An 18,891-nucleotide genomic window follows, 5' to 3' on the forward strand; every position below is an offset into this window, starting at 1 on the left:
AGCCAGTCTGCCCCTTAGAAAAGTAGTAAGGGCTGGGGGGGAAGGAGTTGTGTTGTGTTAGAAATACTCTCCATCACGTGTGGACATGTGACGTCGCCATCACCTCCCACCACTCCCTGCCCCCCAGAAGCCTGGGCATAGATTGCAGGAGGCTGCAGAATTGGAATTTTTAGTCTGGGTAACTTTGTAGCGTGATTGCTTTACTCTGTAATCCTGTATGTTTTACTTTATACATTGAAAATCTTGATTCTGAGGAGAGAGCCACCTGCTTCATCGAACTGACTGCCAGAGGAGGCTCCTTGAGGTGCTACCCTGGGGCAGTGGCTACAGTGGCTGCCTGGGCCTCCTTCCTTTGGTCTGCTTTCTCTTCTGATCATTCATTTCTTGGGGAATTCCTTTTGGAAAGAGTGTTGGAAAAAAGGCTTGGTTCAAGTTCTCTTCCGCTTCTAACGCTTTCCTATTCAGTGCTATAGGTAGTTTCTTAAGTCTAGAAATGGCAGAGAAGGTGCTAACCTAACATGGTAGAGTTACTTTAATGGGGGCTCTCATGCCAGTGAAATCACATCTCCAATCACTGTTCCTATCTCCAAATTAAATATGGTGCTTTGCACAAATCAAGATAAGCCCCAGTAGGTAATATGCTGCAAGATATCTCTCCCCCCATCATAGGAGTCTCTCTTATTGTATCACCTATGTTTTTTCTATCTCCAGAAATCAGGGTGTTAATTTAATTAATAGCTATCAGTGCTAAAAGAAGATTGGTGTTAAGATACATCTTTGTGTCAGAAATAATTGTTTCAGAAATAACTGAAAGTATGCATGATTTTCAAGTTTAAGTTACTCCTCATCCTTGATTTGGCCTTCTTCCTATTCTGTTCTAAACCCAGCTCATTTCCCTACATATATTTACTTATAGCCCATCAAAGTGGATTTCCTTTTCATTTTAAGTTGTGGTCTGGATAACAGATATTTTTGATCTATTTGTTTTTCCTTCATGAATTGTTAGGCCAGTATATTGTAAATAACTTCATATCTTATTGAGAAATCCCTGAAGTATTTTAGGACATGATGCAGTCAACATGGTATTAATATTACAAAATACTTAGGAACTTTGCCCTTTAAGTCTTGCTTAAATCAATGTTCTGTAATTTTTCTGTAGATTATAATTATAGTTTATTATTATGGCAGCAAATACTGATATTTCAATTAAAATGCTTCTGAAATAAATATTACCTGTATCATGTCAACATCTCAGTCATTAGACCTTAAGTGCACTTTCACATATGCGAGTTTTGCATATGTGGTCTTTACTACCAAATTCTAAAATTACACTCATGATCTATTGACAATAAATTTAATTATGTCACAGCCGCTAAGATATGAAAGATAAATATATGATTGGAAAAAGACATTAGGTATAGACTATCCAATATGCTTTTCCCTTATCTTACAATGAGGAAAATGAGATGATTAAAGTAGAACTTGTTGATCCTCCAGATATTTTGTGGTTGTTGAGTTGTTTCAGTTGGGTCTGACTCTTCATGACCCTGTTTGAGTTTTTTTGGGCAAAGACACCAGCGTGGTTTGCCATATGCTTCTCTAGCTCATTCTACAGATAAGAAAACTGAGGCAAACAGTGACCTGCCCAAAGTCACACAGCTATTAAGAAGTCAGCTTTGAACTCATGAAGATGAATCTCTCTGATTCCAAATCTAGTACTCAATATGATGCACCCCATAGCTGCCCCTTTCTTAATTACTATGAAATAAGTGTCTTATATGGAATACACACACATACATATACATATTTATAATATACTTGCAAGCTCACACATATATGTATGTGTACATATATAATCAGTGGACTTTATGCAATCTTAGTAGCCCAAAGAATCTCTATCTTCTGTCCTTAAATGGCATATCTATTAAAGGACTGAATGGTATATCTATTAAAGACACCTTTTCTAAGGTTTTAATGTTTAAACATCAAACACTTTAGTTTAATTTTAATTTTCATGAATTATACATTCTTGATATAAGTAATTGTTGATATAGTCACTAAAATGCTTAAGGGCTATTGATAATTTAAGCAGTAAGCACTATTTACTTGAGGCAGGGGTTGACAACATGCCCAAGGGGCAAATGCAGTCTGCCAATTATTTTTGTATAACCCATGAGATAAAAATGGTTTTTAGCTACACAAAAACAATCTGCAAATAGGAGTTGGCCCCCAGATTAGGCTTTGCTGACACCTGATTTAAGGGAGTAATGTGCCTGAGAAGTCATTTTATTTGGACTGTACAGGGGTCCTCAAACTTTTTAAATAGGGGACCAGTTCACTATCCCTCAGATTATTGGAGGGCCGGACTATAGTAAAAACAAAAACTTCGTTTTGTGGGCCTTTAAATAAAGAAACTTCATAGCCCTGGGTGAGGAGGATAAATGTCCTCAGCTGCTGCATCTGGCCGTGGGAGGTAGTTTGAGGACCCCTGGTAAAGACATGAGATGAAAAGATATAATTCTAGTGAGCTTTACTACACTCATTTTTCAAACATTTTTCAAGTTATGTTAAGTTATAGAAAGAAGTTAAAAAGAAGTCAAAATAGAGAAATTACTTAGATTTAAAGGGTGATATCATAAATAACTTAGGAGAACATGAGAAATTGTGCCAATCAGAATTATGGGCAAGGAAAGAGTTTATGTCCAAATAAGAGATTGAGAATATCAGGTAAAGTAAAATGAATAATTTTGATTGCATTAAATTAAAAGTTTTTTTTAAACAAACAAAATCAATGCAGCCAAGATTAAAAGAAAAACAGGAAACATACGGGGAAAATGTACAGCAATTCTGTGATAAAAGTCTCATTTCTCAACTCTATTAGGAAACAAGTCAAATTTATTTTTTTAAAAAATAAGCCAAAATAAGTCAAAGCTATCTAATGTTATATAGAATGTTCTAAATCACTATTGTTTAGCAAAGTACAAATTAAAACAATTCTGAGAATACCTTACATCTATCCGATTGGCTCACATGACAGAAAAGGAAAATGACAAATACTGGAAGGGATATGAAAAAAATTGGGATTCTAATGCACTGTTGGTGAGTTTTAAATTGATCCAACAATTACAGAGAACAATTTGGAACTACTCTCAAAGGACTATAAAATACCCTTTGACCCAGCAATAGTACTACTAAATCTATATCTCAAAGAGATCAAAGAAAAGGGAAAAGGACTTATTTGTACAAAAATATTGATAGCAGCTCTTTTTGAAGTGACAAAGATTTGGAAATGGAGGCAATTTATTCTCCCAACAGATAGCTAATGGCTAAACAAAATAAGTACATGATTGTGATAAAATACTATTCTGCTAGAAGAAATGACATATCCAGAATAGTTTCACAATAACTTGGAAAGACTTATGTGAACTGATACAAAGTGAAGTGAGCCAAACCAGAGAAATACTGTCATGATTTCCTCTAAAAGACTTGGCCAGTGAGCCAAGATAATTTCAAGAGACTCAGAATATAAAGTATTATCCATCTCCAGAGAGACAACTGAAGAACTCTTGAGTACATATTGAAGCATGCTTTTTTAAACTTCATTTTTTTTCTTATGCATATGCAAGCAATTACTCCTATAAACTTGAGGCAGACTCTTCTACAAATACATAAAGGACCAGTGTGAACAGTACATAGAAACTTAGATTGTACTAAGAAGTAAACATACCCCTAGAGGAAGAATACATTTACTGTAACTCACGCTTCCAAGTCCTGTTGGGCACAATAAAACCTCAACATCAATTTTTCTCCTCTTTAATCCATGATTAGATTTCTTCTGCACTGCCAGAAGACACATACCTTGAAGCTGTTTTTGTTCTTTAAGAGTCTTTGCACGCCTTTCTAGGTATTCCATGATGGACTCTTGTTTCCTACAGGACAGAGAATTTTATTATATCATGGCCAAATCAGGGAAGAAGAGGACCCTCCCACTGCCCTCTGACAGAGGTGTAGGGCTCATAATCCACAAGGCATCCTGCCTCAAATGTGCTTCAACTGTCTCCAGGACTGACAAGCTTAGCTGTTTAAAAAGGTCTTAAGAACATTACCAGTCTTTAACCAGCTAACATCCAGTTGCCCTCCTATTCTGTTCTGGAAAACAATTTTACAATTGCTAAAGGGATAAAAAGCTCATAAACATGACTTTGCCTTTGATTTTAACATATTAATACTTCTTTAATTTGTCATCTACTCCTCAATTTTTGTGATTATAACTAACTTTGGGGGAGAAAGAGGGAGAAGAATAAACTTTGTTTTTCTACCAGAGTTCTATAGTAATTTAAAATTCCACAGCAAATTAGAGATATTTCTACATATTCCCAACAAATTCCAAGAAAAAAAAAGATAAACTGCTTTTAAAATAACTACAGACAATATAAAATAATTGAGTCTATCTGCTTAAGAGCTATATGAACAGAATTATAAAACTTTTCACATAAAGTCATATCTAAACAATTGGAAAACTGTTGATTGCTTATGGATAGATTAAGCCAATATAATAAAAATGTCAATTCTACTTAAATTAATTTACTTAGAACTACCAAAATTATTTTACAGAACTAGAAAAGATAACAAAATTCATCTGGCAGAACTGAAGGGCAAAAGTGTCAAGAGAATCAATTTTTTTTAAGCTGAAGGAAGATAGTCTAGTTCTACTAACTACAAAGTAATAATCATCAAAACAGTTTGGTTTTAGCTAAGAGAATAACATGGTAAGTCAGTAAAATAGATTAATAATACAATAATAAATGAATAATAATCTAGTGTTTTATAAATGGAAAGAGCCAAACTGTTGGGATAAAAGCTCACTACTTGACAAAACTTCTGAGAAAACTGGAAAGCCCATTTGGCAGAAAATAGGTATGGACTAACTACTCACATATAATACTAAGATAAATCAAAACAGATACATGATTTAGACATAAAAAGTGATACCATAAGCAGATTAGGGGATCATGGAATAGTTTGCCTGTCAGATCTAAGAAGGGGAAAACTTATGACCAAATAAGAGATAGAAAGCTTTACAGGATGTAAAGTGAATTCTTTTTTTATTATATTAATTTATGATTGCAAGTCCTTCCACAGTTGATAAATGATCAAAGGATATGACAAAGCAATTTTTAGATGAAATAATCAAAGTTATCTATAGTCATATGAAAAAAATGCTCTAAATCACAATTGGTTAGAGAAGTGTAAATTATAATAATTTTGAGATGCTACCTCACACTTCAGATTGGCTAGCATGATAAAAAAAGAAAACTGCAAATATTGGAGAGAATGTGAGAAAATTGGGACACTAATGCACTATTCATGGAGTTGTGAACTGATCCAATCATACTAGAGAGCAATTTGGAACTTTGCCATACAGTATATAAAATTGTATAGATCCTTTAACCATCAATACCACTACTAGATCAGTCCCCCCCCCCCCCCCCCGCAAAAAAAAAAAAAAGATGGTGGGGGCAAGGATGAGAGGGAAAATGGGAAAAAACATATATTTTCTCCTTATCTGTCTGTCTCTACAAACAAAAATAAACACAAACACACACATACATAGTCAGCTATTTTTGTGGAAATTGAGGGGATGCCCATAATTTGAGGAATGGGTTGTAGAATATGATTTTGATGGAATATTATTGTGCTATAAGAAATGATGAGCAAGACAAACCTGGAAAGACTTACATGAACTGATGTAAATTGAAATGAACCAAATCAGAACAGTTTAGCTACTAACAGCATTATTGTATAATGATCAGCTGTGAAAGACTTAGCTATTTTCAGCAATACATCACAGTGATTCAAGACAATTCTGAAGACTTATGATAAAAAATGCTGTCCAATGTATACATATATTGTATTTAACTTAATACTTTAATATATTTAACATGTATTGATTGGCTTGCTATCTGGGGTAGGGGGTAGGGGAAAGGAGGGGAAAAATTGGAACAAAAGGTTTGGCAATTGTCAATGCTGAAAAATTACCCATGCGTATATCTTGTAAATAAAAAGCTATAATAAAAAAAAAAATGCTGTCCACCTCCAGAGAAAGAATGCAGATAGAAATATACTCTTTAAAAAAAAAAAAAAAATTTAATTTTTCTACTTAATTTTGGAGGTTTTTTTGGTCTCTATTTTCTTTTATAAGTTGATTAATATGGAAATATATTTTGCATGGTGGCACATTTATAACCTATATGCAGTTGCTTATTTTGTCATTGGGGGCAAAGCAAGAGGAGATTAGGGAGGGTGGGGAGAGAATTTCAAACTCAGTGTTTTAAAAACTGAATTTTAAAATTGTTTTTATATGTAATTGAAAAAATAAAATACTCATTAAAAAAAAAAAAGTTTCAGTACCTCCTTATTGCCTCTTGAATGAAATGTAGATATACCTGTGAAGCATTTCAAAGTTTCCAGATATGTCTGTAGACTCTCTTTACAGTGTAATTGTACATTATTCCCCTTTGCTCCGATCTAGCCTTAATGGCCGATTCTGTGACTTTGCACATGCTTAGAATATGCTCCCTGTCCACTTTACTCCTTGGAATCACTCATGACATTCAAGGCTTTAGTTCTTAGTTGGATCCGTTCCTTACTTGTTGTTAGTCTTCTCGCCTTACTTACTTGAAATTTTCTCTATACATATTTTGTTGTTGTGAGTTGTTCCCCTCTAGCAAAATATCAACTCCATAAAGGTACCTGTCTTTAATTTCTGTGCTAATGACTTGCAGAGTCTCTAATATATACATAATAGTGCATATTGGATAGAATTGAATAGATTTTAATAAGAATTGGGGTTCTGCCACTTAATAGCTGGGTAACTTTGGGTCCCCAAACTTGAGGATGCTAAATAGTCAGCCAGCCTGCCTGTTCTCACTCAGTATTGTGAAAAGCAGATGAAATAAACTGGATCTTTACAGACTGAATAACCTTATAAAAATATTAACTATTACATATCAATCCTTTTTGCTACTGTGTTTCTCACTCCTCACTAATTATTCATACTTCTCTTTCCCTTTTATTTATCTTATCCTCTTTTTTATTTTTAAACATTTCCAGCTCTTTTCTTTATTCCTTCCTTTCCTAGTTTCTGCCTTTTCAGCCTAATTATTTTTCTCTTCTCTTCATTGCATATAATGTAGAAATAAAATTCTTTAAAACTATTTATCATATTTGTTGAATAAAATGTTATATTCTCTTTTCTTTCTTTCTAAATGGGAAAAGCCTTTATATGTCAAGACTAAATTGAGTTACATTTTAATCCTACCTAAAAAGTCCTAATATTGGCCATTGACCTCTGCACTCTGTGTCAGTGTTTCTGATATATTATACCAATATGGCTAAATTTCTTGATGAGCCTATGAAGAATTGCTCTTAATTAATATTTTAGTGAAATTTTCACCGTCTCATTTTAAAGTGCTGTGGGAGAAATACGAAAAAAAAAGTGTATTATTAGAGGAGAATTTGCCACGAGAGGCCCTAACCTTAAGGCCAAGAAAATAATTTATTTTATACATAATATATGTATTTGTATTAATTTGGAAGCATTGCATTAGAGCTATAAAAGAAGAATGATTGGACAGATAAGAAACAAAGTTGCTGCCAATACTTCTTAAATGTGACTTATTCCAGTCTTATTTCTGGGCTCAGTTTAAGAAGAGACTATCATTTATGATGAATTGGGAAGTGGTTTTGTGATTTGAACTAATGTCCACTGAAGAACCAGTAGTTGATCACCTACATCATTTTTAGTTATTACTTAAGCCAATTATTGAATCAAGATCTCCAGAAGTGAAAGGCAAATGAATTCTTTGATTCTTCACACACACACACACACACACACACACACACACACACACAGAGACAAAGAGAGGAGGGGGGAGAGACACAGAGAGAGAAGAGGAGGAGGGAGGGAGGGAGAGAGGGAGAAAGAGAGAGAGAGAGAGAGAGAAGAGAGAGAGAGAGAGAGAGAGAAAGAGAGAGAGAGAGAGAGAGAGAGACAGACAGACAGACCCCATGACATCAGGAAGGTAAGTCCATGACATGCAAATGAACTGGTTTGAAGGAAGGGAAGACGGGGCAAGGTCACTTGCCTCACTTTCCCCTCCATAGCCATCTGACTCCAGTGGCCAGATATGGATCAGGACAACTAGACATGGCCTTGACAGATAATGTTTTTAATAGGAAAAAATAAAAAGATACAAACTTTTCTGGTGCAGTGGATAGCATTTCATGTCTGGAGTCAGAAAGACCTGAGTTCAAATGTGGCTCCAGATACTACCAGCAGAACTCTCTTTGAGTGTAGATAGTTCTCACAATTGCAAGATTATTGGAACTGGCCCAGTTCCCAGTGGGACCTGAGTGTGGATCACAACATAGCATTTTCACTTTTTGTTGTTTGCTTGCTTTTTGTTTTCTTCTCATTTTTTTCCTGTTTGTGATTAGATTTTTCTTGTACAGCAAGATAATTATATAAATACGTATGCATATATTGGATTTAACATACATTTCTATCATGTTTAACATATATTGGATTACTTGCCATCAAGAGGAAGGCGTATGGGAAGGGAGGAGGAATTAGAACACAAGGTTTTGCAAGGGTTAATTTTGAAAAATTACCCATGCATATGTTTTAAAAATAAACAATTTTAATTAAAAAAAAAACAGTTTAAAAAAAAAGCCATGTCCCTCACAATTGATCACATAATCTTGTTACTGTGTACAATGTTCTCTTGGTTCTACTCATTTCACTCAGTTCATATAAGTCTTTCCAGGCTTTTCTGGAATCAGCCTACTGTTGTTTCTTATAGAACAATCATAGGGAATCCCTCTTAAGGAAGACACTGATAGGGTGACCAAGCTGAGGTGGCAGAGTAGCAGGAAGCAGTATATTGAGCTCTGCTACCCCCCAACTCTTTCCCTTGGATCTCTATGATGACCTAGGCAAATCCTGATAAAATAAAAGAAAAATACACAATGAATTGTTACTTGTCAAGCCTAGATCATCATGGAGCTAGACAAGTGGGGGGAACAGGAGGTGGGCTCTGGCCAAGTGTGTTAGCTTCCATAGGGATCTTGCCAGCATCCAGCAAGAGGTGTGTCCCAGGGAAGGCGGTCCCAGGCCCATTCCAGAAACTGGCAAGAAGGGGGTCCATCTAGCAACTGTGTCCTTCACTGCCCCTTCCCAATCCACAGATGTCAGGAAAACTGGAGAGGATTTGTGCCCAGGGCACAGTGAGGAAAAGTAGACTCTACCTAGAGAGGAGATAGTACAGAAGCAGGCAGCCCTGTGAACTGGGAGTGCAGGAAGCACAGATCAGAGGAGAGATGATCCAGGATTGCTGCAGCAGCCTACTGCAAATCAGAACCAAACCCAGAACTTGCAGAGCTCAGAGCAGGGGGCAGCCATCAGACTTTGCACTGGGTCAGGCCACTTTGGGAACATTGAAAACTTGCGGATCCTAAGCCTGAACCATCCTTGGGATTTTGGAATAAGGCAATACTCACTCCCCAAAGAAAGCAGCACTAGAGCCAGCCCAGACATTCCAGAAGTTTTCAGTCCTGACACCAAGTTCAAAGTCAAAAATAGGGAAAAAATGGAAAAGAAATGAGAACTACTGAAGAAAGAATTGAAAATTCACAACTTAGCACATGAAACCCCAAACTGTTGACCAAGCAGCAAAATCCCTGAAAATTAGAAAGGACCAAATAGAAGCCAAAGACTCCAAGAGATGATAAGGAATATTTTTTAAAGTCAAAAGGCTGAAAAAAATAGAAGAAAAATATAAAGTACCTCATAGTTCAAAAGCAACTGACCTGGAAATAAAAATCATGGGGGTTTAATTGACTTCCATGATCAAAAAGGTGGGTAGGGAGGGAATATGGAAATAAGCACATAGTGTCTACTCCATGCAAAGTACTATACTGAATGCCTTACAGCTATTATGTCGTTTAAAAAATATGTCATTATTATAATATTTCAAGAAATCTTAAAACTATCCAAACCTCTTTGAACCAGAGGGCAAATTGGATGTGATCTTTTCCTGAAAATAAAACGACAAAATGACAACTTTATTAACAAAATCTAAGCTTCCAAGACAAAGATTATTTTTAAAAACTACAGACAACCAGAAAGATTTCTAGGTTACTGGTGTAGGGACCAGTAACAATTACGCATAATTTTGCAACAACTATCTGAAGGAGTAGACAGATAAGAATGCAATATTTCATATGGCAAAAAGTACAAACTTGCTTCCAAGAATAACTAACCCTTCCAAACTTAGTATAATCCTACAGGGGAAAGGAAATTAATCATTAATGAAATGGAAGTTTTTCAAGTGTTTCTGATAAAAAGGCTAGAGCTATGTAGAATCATTGAAGTTTAAACATGGATCAAGAGATTCTTTAAAAGGTAAACATAAGTAAACAAGCATAAGGGATCCAGTCCCTTCAAATATAGTCAGATGATGCATGTCTCCCCTCCAAATCTTGCCTTCTTCAGAGGTCAGAGAAGGATTAAACAATGTCTAGGAGTGGATGTTTTACATATCTTTATAATCTTAAGTGAAGAATGGTTGGAGAGGGAATGAAGACTACACTTGGTTTTACTCAACAGCAAGATAGTAGGAAACAGGAAGAAGAGAAAGTTAAAGGGAAGGGTCGATTAAGGAAGAGATCAGTCCTAAGCAAAATGAATTCTAATTAAAGATATAAAAAATCATTTATTGCTTTTTTTTGAGATAGCAAAGAAAAAGAATTTGGGGTAGTGCCCATAAATTGAGGAATGGCTGAATAGTTTATGATATGTAAATGTGATAGGTTACTATGGTGTTTTAACAAATGATGAAGGGGACAGTTTCAAAGAAACTTAGTAAGATGCATAGAAACTGGTGTGGAGTGAAGGGAGAGGATCCAGGAGAAGAATTTATACAATGACAACAATATTTGAAACAATTTTGGAAGAACTAACTTCAGGGGTCCTCAAACTTTTTAAATAGGGGGCCAGTTCACTGTCCCTCAGACTGTTAGAGGGCCAGACTATAGTAAAAACAAAAACTTTGTTTTATGGGCCTTTAAATAAAGAAACTTCATAGCCCTGGGTGAGGGGGATAATCGTCTTCAACTGCCTCATCTGGCTTGCGAGGCTGTAGTTTGAGGACCCCTGAACTAAGTGTTCCTATTGGTACAGTGATCAACCACAATTCAGACAATTAATAATGAAACCACTCAAATCTGTTAGTGGCATTAACACATGTTATAGACCCTAATTTATATTAATAATTCTATAGAAAGGGACACTTAATAGATTTGAGTGTGCCCAATATGGGCTACCATGAATGGAGAAGGACTTTTAGTGTATGCCATTTGAGGATCAACTGAGGAAATTTGGTATGTTGAGATGGAAGAACAGACTCAGGAAGGCCATGCTGACTGTTCTTGAAAGACTGTCCTGTTGAAGTGATGTGAGACTTGTTCCGTTTGCTCCAAGGGTAGAACCAGAGTGTTGAAAGGAGGCAGATTTAGTTTGGGGGTCCAGAGCCTCTTCTTAACCATCCAAGGAGGTCGAGCACGTGATTGCAGGAAGCAGCACCTGCTCCTCCTTAGAGTTACTCAGGTAGAAGCAGGATGGCTGCTGTTCCCCTAGTCTTCTCTGGGATGGGCTGGAGTACCATTGTAATGCTCAGCTGCCCTGTGTCTGCAGTAAAGCTATGATGTTAAGGGCAAGGACTTGGTGACCATGAGGCCAAAAGAGAATGTAAAGGGCAAGAAGAAGAGACTGTGAGAGATTAAATTGTGAGAATCCCTTTCCTGGATGATCTCAAACATGCGAATGAGATTCATAAAAAGAAAGATTTCTGGCTGTATGCTAATTATGATTAACCTCATCTTCTCACTAATCCTCAATGATCTCTATCATCACTATTCCCCTTCTTGGGTTCTGTGGTCTGCAGCATTTTCTTGATTTACTTCTCCTATACTTTTCCTACGTCTGTTACATAAAACTTTTGTACTTTTCCTAATTTTTTTTTTTTTACCTTCTTTGTGTGGTGCCTTCACTGTTTGCTAAATTAGTTTACCTTTTGTTTCTTTTTGTTTGAGGTGACTATAAAGCAAATAATCTTCTCATGTCTGTTATTTCCTTCTGTTTATCTTATCCCTCTATGCTGATTTATGCACATATTTTCTTTGCCATTAGAATATAAGTTCTTTGAGACCAGAGACTGTTTCTTTATATTTCTGGTACTTAGCACCATGTTTGGCCCATATTAAGCCCTTAATAAATGTTTGTTCATATTACGAAATTATTTTTCAAAAATAAATGAGGAAATGGAACCAAATACACATAGGCAAAATATAGTAGAGTTTCAGCCACAATATAAAAAATTTAAGTTTATCTTTATACTAGATATGATTGCTAGAACATCATAGAATCATAGATTTTTATTTAGAGGGGAACTTATAGGTCATTTACCAGAAATCCTTCATTTTAAGGTGTGGAGACTCATTCTAAAACCTTAATAAAGAATTGTAATTATTGTTCATCATTCGCATTTATGATTTTGTGAATGTTGTTGAAAGTATTCTAGAACTTTTATTTCTCCAAGCAACTTACTGTATTATATTACAAAAACTAAAGGTAGAGAAGATGCCCATAAATTGAGGAATAGCTGAACAAAGTTGTGATATATGAGTGTGATGAAATATCTTGTGCTACAAGACATGATGAAGGCAATGTTTTCAGAGAAACCTAGGAAGACTTATATGAACTGATGTGGAATGAAATGAGTGGAACTAGGAGAACAATCTACATAGCAATAGCATTATAAAAGATAATCAACTTTGAAAGACTTAGAGGCTCCAATCAATACAAGGACCAAACACAATTCTAAAGGACTCATGATAAAAACAGGCTATTCACATGCAGATAGAGAGCTGATAGACTTAGAAAGCTCATTGAAACTTTTTTTGCCTGTCTTCTTCTAACCTTTTTTAAAAACACAGCTAATGAAGAAATTTGTTTTGTATGGCTGTACATATTTGTTAAAAAAAAAAAAAAAAGTCATTGTTGGAATTGTTCGGAAAGAAGACACCTACCCAAATTGACTACTCAGGAGTCGCTCCAAGTGAAGTGCAGAAAATTTATTAGGATCTCGAGAAGCGGGCCATCCCGTTCTTAAACATTTCAGACAAAGAACCCCCCAAATCCCACCCTCTATATGTTGTGATTGGTTACATAAGTTTTTATTCCCATATCTGGTTAGTGGAATGCAGTAGATAAGGTGATGGTATAGTTTCTCTGGACCTTTTTTGGACAATGGAATGTAGTTCAGGCCTTATCTAAAATCATGTGACTCCCGAGAAGCTGAAACTGAGGCCTCAAGGCCTCAACTAATTTAGCTAACAATCATTGATCAATATGTGCTTGATCTGTACTTCACCTTTTCCACACAGAATTTTATTAAAAACTTTTGAATACATATAATGTGTGTATGTATATATCTATATGTGAGGTTTACCTTAAAATACTAAATTGATTTCTTGCCTATCATTGATAGTTTTGTATTTAGTCACTTGTTTATTTTATTTTTTTATTAAAATTTTTTATTTACAGAGCATATGCATGGGTAATTTTTCCAACATTGACCCTTGCATAACTTTTCATTGCAAATTTTCTCTTTCTTCCTCCCACTCCCTCTCTATCAGGCAGGTAAATTTGTTTATTTTATATTTGTGGAATCGAAAATAGGAGATTTGAATATAAATAGAATATACTCTCTATTTGTGACATACTTCAGCATCAGCATGTCATGGATCTGTATTTTCTCTCAGTGATACTATTCATAGAGTATAGTATATTTCTAAATTATTTTTAAAAACACCATTTAAGGGGTAACTAGGTGGCTCAGTGGATAGAGCACCAGGCCTGAAATCCGGAGGACCTGAATTCAAATCTGGCTTCAGAAACTTAATACTTCCTAGCTTTGTGACCCTGGGCAAGTCACTTAACCCCCCAGTTGCCTCAGGGGGAGGGGGGGGACTCCATTCATTTGATGTGTTAAATACTTCTATATAATGTATTATATTTAGGGTGATATGAAAAATATAGTAATAGATTAATTCTTTTAGGGTTATTTTAAAGTTGCCTTTGATATCCACAATTCAAAAATGAAATTTAAAAGTGATATATGTATATAATACAATATAAAATATTTTAAAATAAGTTATTTTATTTATTTATAAAATTGTACATATTACTTTAGTTCCAGTCTCTCCTTTAAGTCAGAAATGTTTAAGATTGAACCTAACTTCAGTTTGTTTGCCTGTGACAATTGATTATGTTGGCCCTATTTGTATATTCAGGTTTCTTAGAAACGTTGCCACCTATTGGGGATTTTTTCTTGAAGATGTATAAAATTATTTTCCATGCGTAATTTCACTGATTAAATGCACAATTTTCTTTTGTCAAAAATTCTTTTTGTTATAGCACTCTAGAATCATGTTTCAGGATTCTTTATCTGTGAAATGAAAATCACAACAAAAACACGTATCTAAAAATAATACAAATTTATGTAGGATAAAAGTAACTTTAAAACTCACATTTATGTTAATACTTTTACTCTTAAAATATAGTACATAGTTTATGATAGTCTCCCCATTGTAGCTGGGTTGTTGTTTTGTTTTTTGTTTCACAACGAACCAAATTGGCAAAGAAAATTAGCTTATCTTTTTGAAAGGATTGTTTGTCACAGATGGCAACAATGGAGTAATTACTTTCATCTCTAAAAATTTCCATGTTTAATTTTTTGCTGACATGTTTATCAATTAATTTTGAAAAAAATCTTTTTGGACTTCAAGGATAAATTGTTTCAGAAATTGAATAGCATGCTTTTTTGAAGAACTCTTCTTCACTTTAAATTAAAATTTTAATTCTGAGTTTATTAGCATATTCTGCCATATGAGTTCCATGTTAGGTTTTTTTTTGGTAGAATATTATCAAAACTGGGCTGAGCAGTGCTGCATCCTTTTCAGTGTTAGAATAGAACTGACACAGTTGTTAGTGAAGCCATTCTTATGAGTGTTATTTGTCAATGAATGTAAAGAGTATAATTTCTAATTTCTTCTCTTCGTACATCTCATCCAAATACATTTAGAAGACTACAGAAATTCATAGCACTTTAAATTTGCCTTGCTACTTTTATTTGACTTTGAATTTTCAGACACTATCTTGACTTGTTTAAATTGTTTCAACGATTTGCAACAATTTCATGTAATATTTGAAATTATGAATTTATTGTTCCTCTTGTCTCATTAAGGCATATAATCACTTAAAAATATATTGATCTTGCCTAAATACTGAACCCTGAGTAAATAATAAAGTGATAAGAACAGAGATTTTGTAATCCCAAAGAAAATATACATTGGTGAAAATTAAAAGTAAAATTCTGTTTGTTCAAGTGAGAGAAAGTTGCTAGAGATACTATGTATTTTTAGAAATAGGCAAGTAGATTAAAGATCACAAGTGAAATTGCTGGAGGTTTATGACACTCAGATAGAAAGCTCAGTCTCTGTTCCTGATAGATAAATGTTTTTCTGCTTTATTTCATAGCCACCTGCTGAGCAAGCCAAAGCTAGACTGCAACTGGTCCTCGAAGCTGCTGGTAAGTATTGATAACAATCTTTATTAAGTCAAAAAGAAAAGAAAAAATAAATTGGGCCAGTATTGTATTATAAATGCTGATCCTGAAATCAATGCTTTGCAAAGACCCTTCTCCCATCCATCCCCAAATTTAAGCTCACCAACCCCACCATCACCACCACCTCCAAACAGCCATGATGCAGATCTTAGAAGAATAGTCTAGATAGTTGCTAAAATCATATCATCTGTTCGGGTATTTTTTGTTGGGATACAACCTTACCAAGTTGTATGCTTTTTAAAAATGGATGTTTGTTCTACTTTTGCACTGCATTGTCATTTCATTAAAGCAAAATATCTTTTCTCTCCTTTGAGGGAAAATGAGAAAAAGGGTAACTGAGGTGGGTATCGGGGGAGGTGATTCCCTTTGAGTCTCTTCCCGTTTCCATAGGACTTGTAACAATACGATACATGTTTTGACCCAGTCAGGAAGTAAACATTTGTTAAGTTTCTACTTTGTGTCAGACATTGTTCTGAATGAATGCGGGACTATCTTGAAAGGCAAAAGACATTCTCTGCTCTCAAGGAGCCCACAGTTGAGTGGAAGAGACATTATTCAAACTCCTCTGTATAAACAACATAAATTGGGAAGAATCAGCAGAAGGAAGCAACTAGAATTAAGTGCCATCAGGAAAGACCTCCCCCTCTCGTCCCCAAGTTTAAGCTCTCCAGTCCCTCCCCAACAACAGACCCCGAAAGAATAGGCTTCCTATAGAAAGTGGCGTTTTAATTGGGGTTTGAAAAAAGAAAGGGGAGGTGGTGACAAGGAGGGAAAGTGGGGAAATGGAGGATCTTGTTTGGAGAACTTGATCAGGGAGAAGAGTATGTGGAGGGAGGGGGAGGAAGGGTCAGGTGTGGGGAGCAGCTGTAGGGGATTTTGAGCCCCAAACCTAAACCGTTCTCTTCGCTCCTTGAGGTCGCAGGGAGCCACTTGAGTCTTTACTAGAGGAATAGCATGACCCAAACTGTGTTTTAGGAAAGTGACTGACAGCTGATGGAAGATGGATTGGAGCGAGACTTGGGGCAGGAAAAGCGAGCAGCAGTAGCTGATGTGAGGGGGCGAAGTCAGAGGAGAAATGGGGCATGTTTGAGAAGTGCCAGGAAGGTCAGATGAGCAGGCCCTGGCAGCAGGGTGGATTTGGGGGATGAAAGGGGCCTCGTTGGCCAGCCCGGGTGAGTGGAAGGACCTTGGTACCGTGGATAGGTAACCGTTAGGAAGAAGGGAAGATTTGGGGGGAAAGATGCTGGTTTCAGTTCTGGACATGTTGAATTTAAAGAATCTGAGACATCCAATTTGCGATGTCCAAAAGGCAGATGGAAATGTAAGACTGGAAATTAGTGGAGAGATTAAGATTGGAGAAGTACATTAAAAATATGAAATACTTTGTAAGTTTGATTTGCTGCAGACAATCAGCACAAGCCACTTAACTTATGCCATATTTCAAAATAGGGGATGTTCGTCCCTTTATCCTGCCGCATAGAAATCTTTTTCCAGTTTACTTTCATATATTCAATATGAATTCAATAGCAGTGCCAGTAAATTTCTTATCTTAGTCAACTAAGTGAGGACTATCCTTTTAATTCCTTACTTTATTCAAAGCAAGCAATATTGCTTTAGGAAAATTAATATCTTTGGTACGTTAACTGGAAGATCAAGAAAGTTTAATTAATGTGTGAATGATGTTTACACTTTAATGTGTGCCTGTGAAGGAACACTATTTCATAAGATACAGGTAGTACCAGGTTTTACTAGTGTACTGTCGCACTGATGTAAGTATAAAAATTGACAAGCCTTCTCTTCCCAAAGTGTTACTGTTACTAATCATTCTCATTTTCCTGGTATGTCAAGTTTTCTTCCATCTAATATCAAATCCATTCTTATGTAGTAACTATGAGTTTTCCAAAATGTTCTAATGAAAAGTTTTGCTGCAATTTTACCACAAATATATATATATATGTGTGTATGTGTATATAATGAGGTAGAATAATTTAATCATCCTTTATATATGCGTGTGTTTGTGTGTGTGTATTTATATATATGCATATATATATTTAATGCACATTCTTAGATGAGATTTTCTTTTTTTTTTAATGTTTCTGGGATTTTTGAGTGTTTATCATAAAGGATATTTGTTTTGATATGTCTCCTAAAATCATGATTCTCAGCAGTACAACTAAAGGGCCTCATTTCATGGTTTCAAATGTATGTATTTTTTCTCTATGTCTTTTAATATGTCTTTGAAGCACATAATTATAAAGCAGATGTGACAGCCTGGATCTCAAAGTGCATAATTTGTTTATGCTGCACACAGCTGTCTCTCCTCATTTTTTAATTTAGCCATTCTTAAAATATATTAAAAAAAAAAAAGCTATGTGTTATATATCATTTCAGACTAGATCCTGTGAATTTGAGTGACATTCAAAATATCTGCAACATTCTAAATCTTAAAACCCACATTTGGATTATGAAATTATGCTGAATGATACAAACCACAGGCCTAGGAATTAATTAGGCAGAGTTGCCTCTTAACATGTATTATGCAAACTGTTTAGCAGAATAATAGCCATATTATAATGTCTAAAATGCTCATCCATTGCTTATTACTATGTGATACTGAGGTTAAGAAATATATTTTTCATCAGAATGAAAATTTTGCTCTTTTACCCAAAGAAAGGGTCAGAGACCATTTTTGAAACAACAGTGGAGTCATGGAACTTTTTATGCTTTGAATTAAAACATGGTTTCCCTCCACATTCAGTGACAGAAGTTCTTGTTATTTTTGTTGTTTAACTTTTTAAAACAATGCTCTGCATACTAGAATACAAGAAATCTTTTTTAAAAAACGTTTTCCCTTTCATCTCTAAAATTCATATTTGTGAAAGTCTAATTTGTTAGACCCTTGGGTATAATATGTCCCTAGTGAACAAAATTTCACAGATTACCAGTGGTACATGAGCTGAGACAGGCTGCGTCTTTAGGGGCTGCTTGAAAATCACATGCTAAGGGGCTGCCTGTCTCTCCTGGAGGTTCTGTCTTTCAGTTACCTGTGCAACTTAATTTGTCCCCAAATAAATACCCTTGCGCCACAGAGAACATATACTTCTGACTAAAAGTGAGGACAGTTATAGTGTCCTTCCTAAGT

The 18,891-nt window shown here is 35.3% G+C and overlaps 1 protein-coding gene across 1 annotated transcript in view; it reads left to right on the forward strand.

The window, feature by feature from the left end:
- The window catches only part of RSRC1 (arginine and serine rich coiled-coil 1), a 343,242-nt gene that overhangs the window by 189,108 nt on the left and 135,243 nt on the right, over positions 1-18,891 (forward strand). Inside the window, exon 6 of the mRNA XM_051983080.1 lies at positions 15,662-15,713. Within this exon, the coding sequence (XP_051839040.1) occupies positions 15,662-15,713 (52 nt within the window). The remainder of the gene's footprint in view (positions 1-15,661; positions 15,714-18,891) is intronic.

The sequence above is a fragment of the Antechinus flavipes genome, chromosome 3 (genome assembly GCF_016432865.1).
Source record: "Antechinus flavipes isolate AdamAnt ecotype Samford, QLD, Australia chromosome 3, AdamAnt_v2, whole genome shotgun sequence".
NCBI lineage: Eukaryota > Metazoa > Chordata > Mammalia > Dasyuromorphia > Dasyuridae > Antechinus > Antechinus flavipes.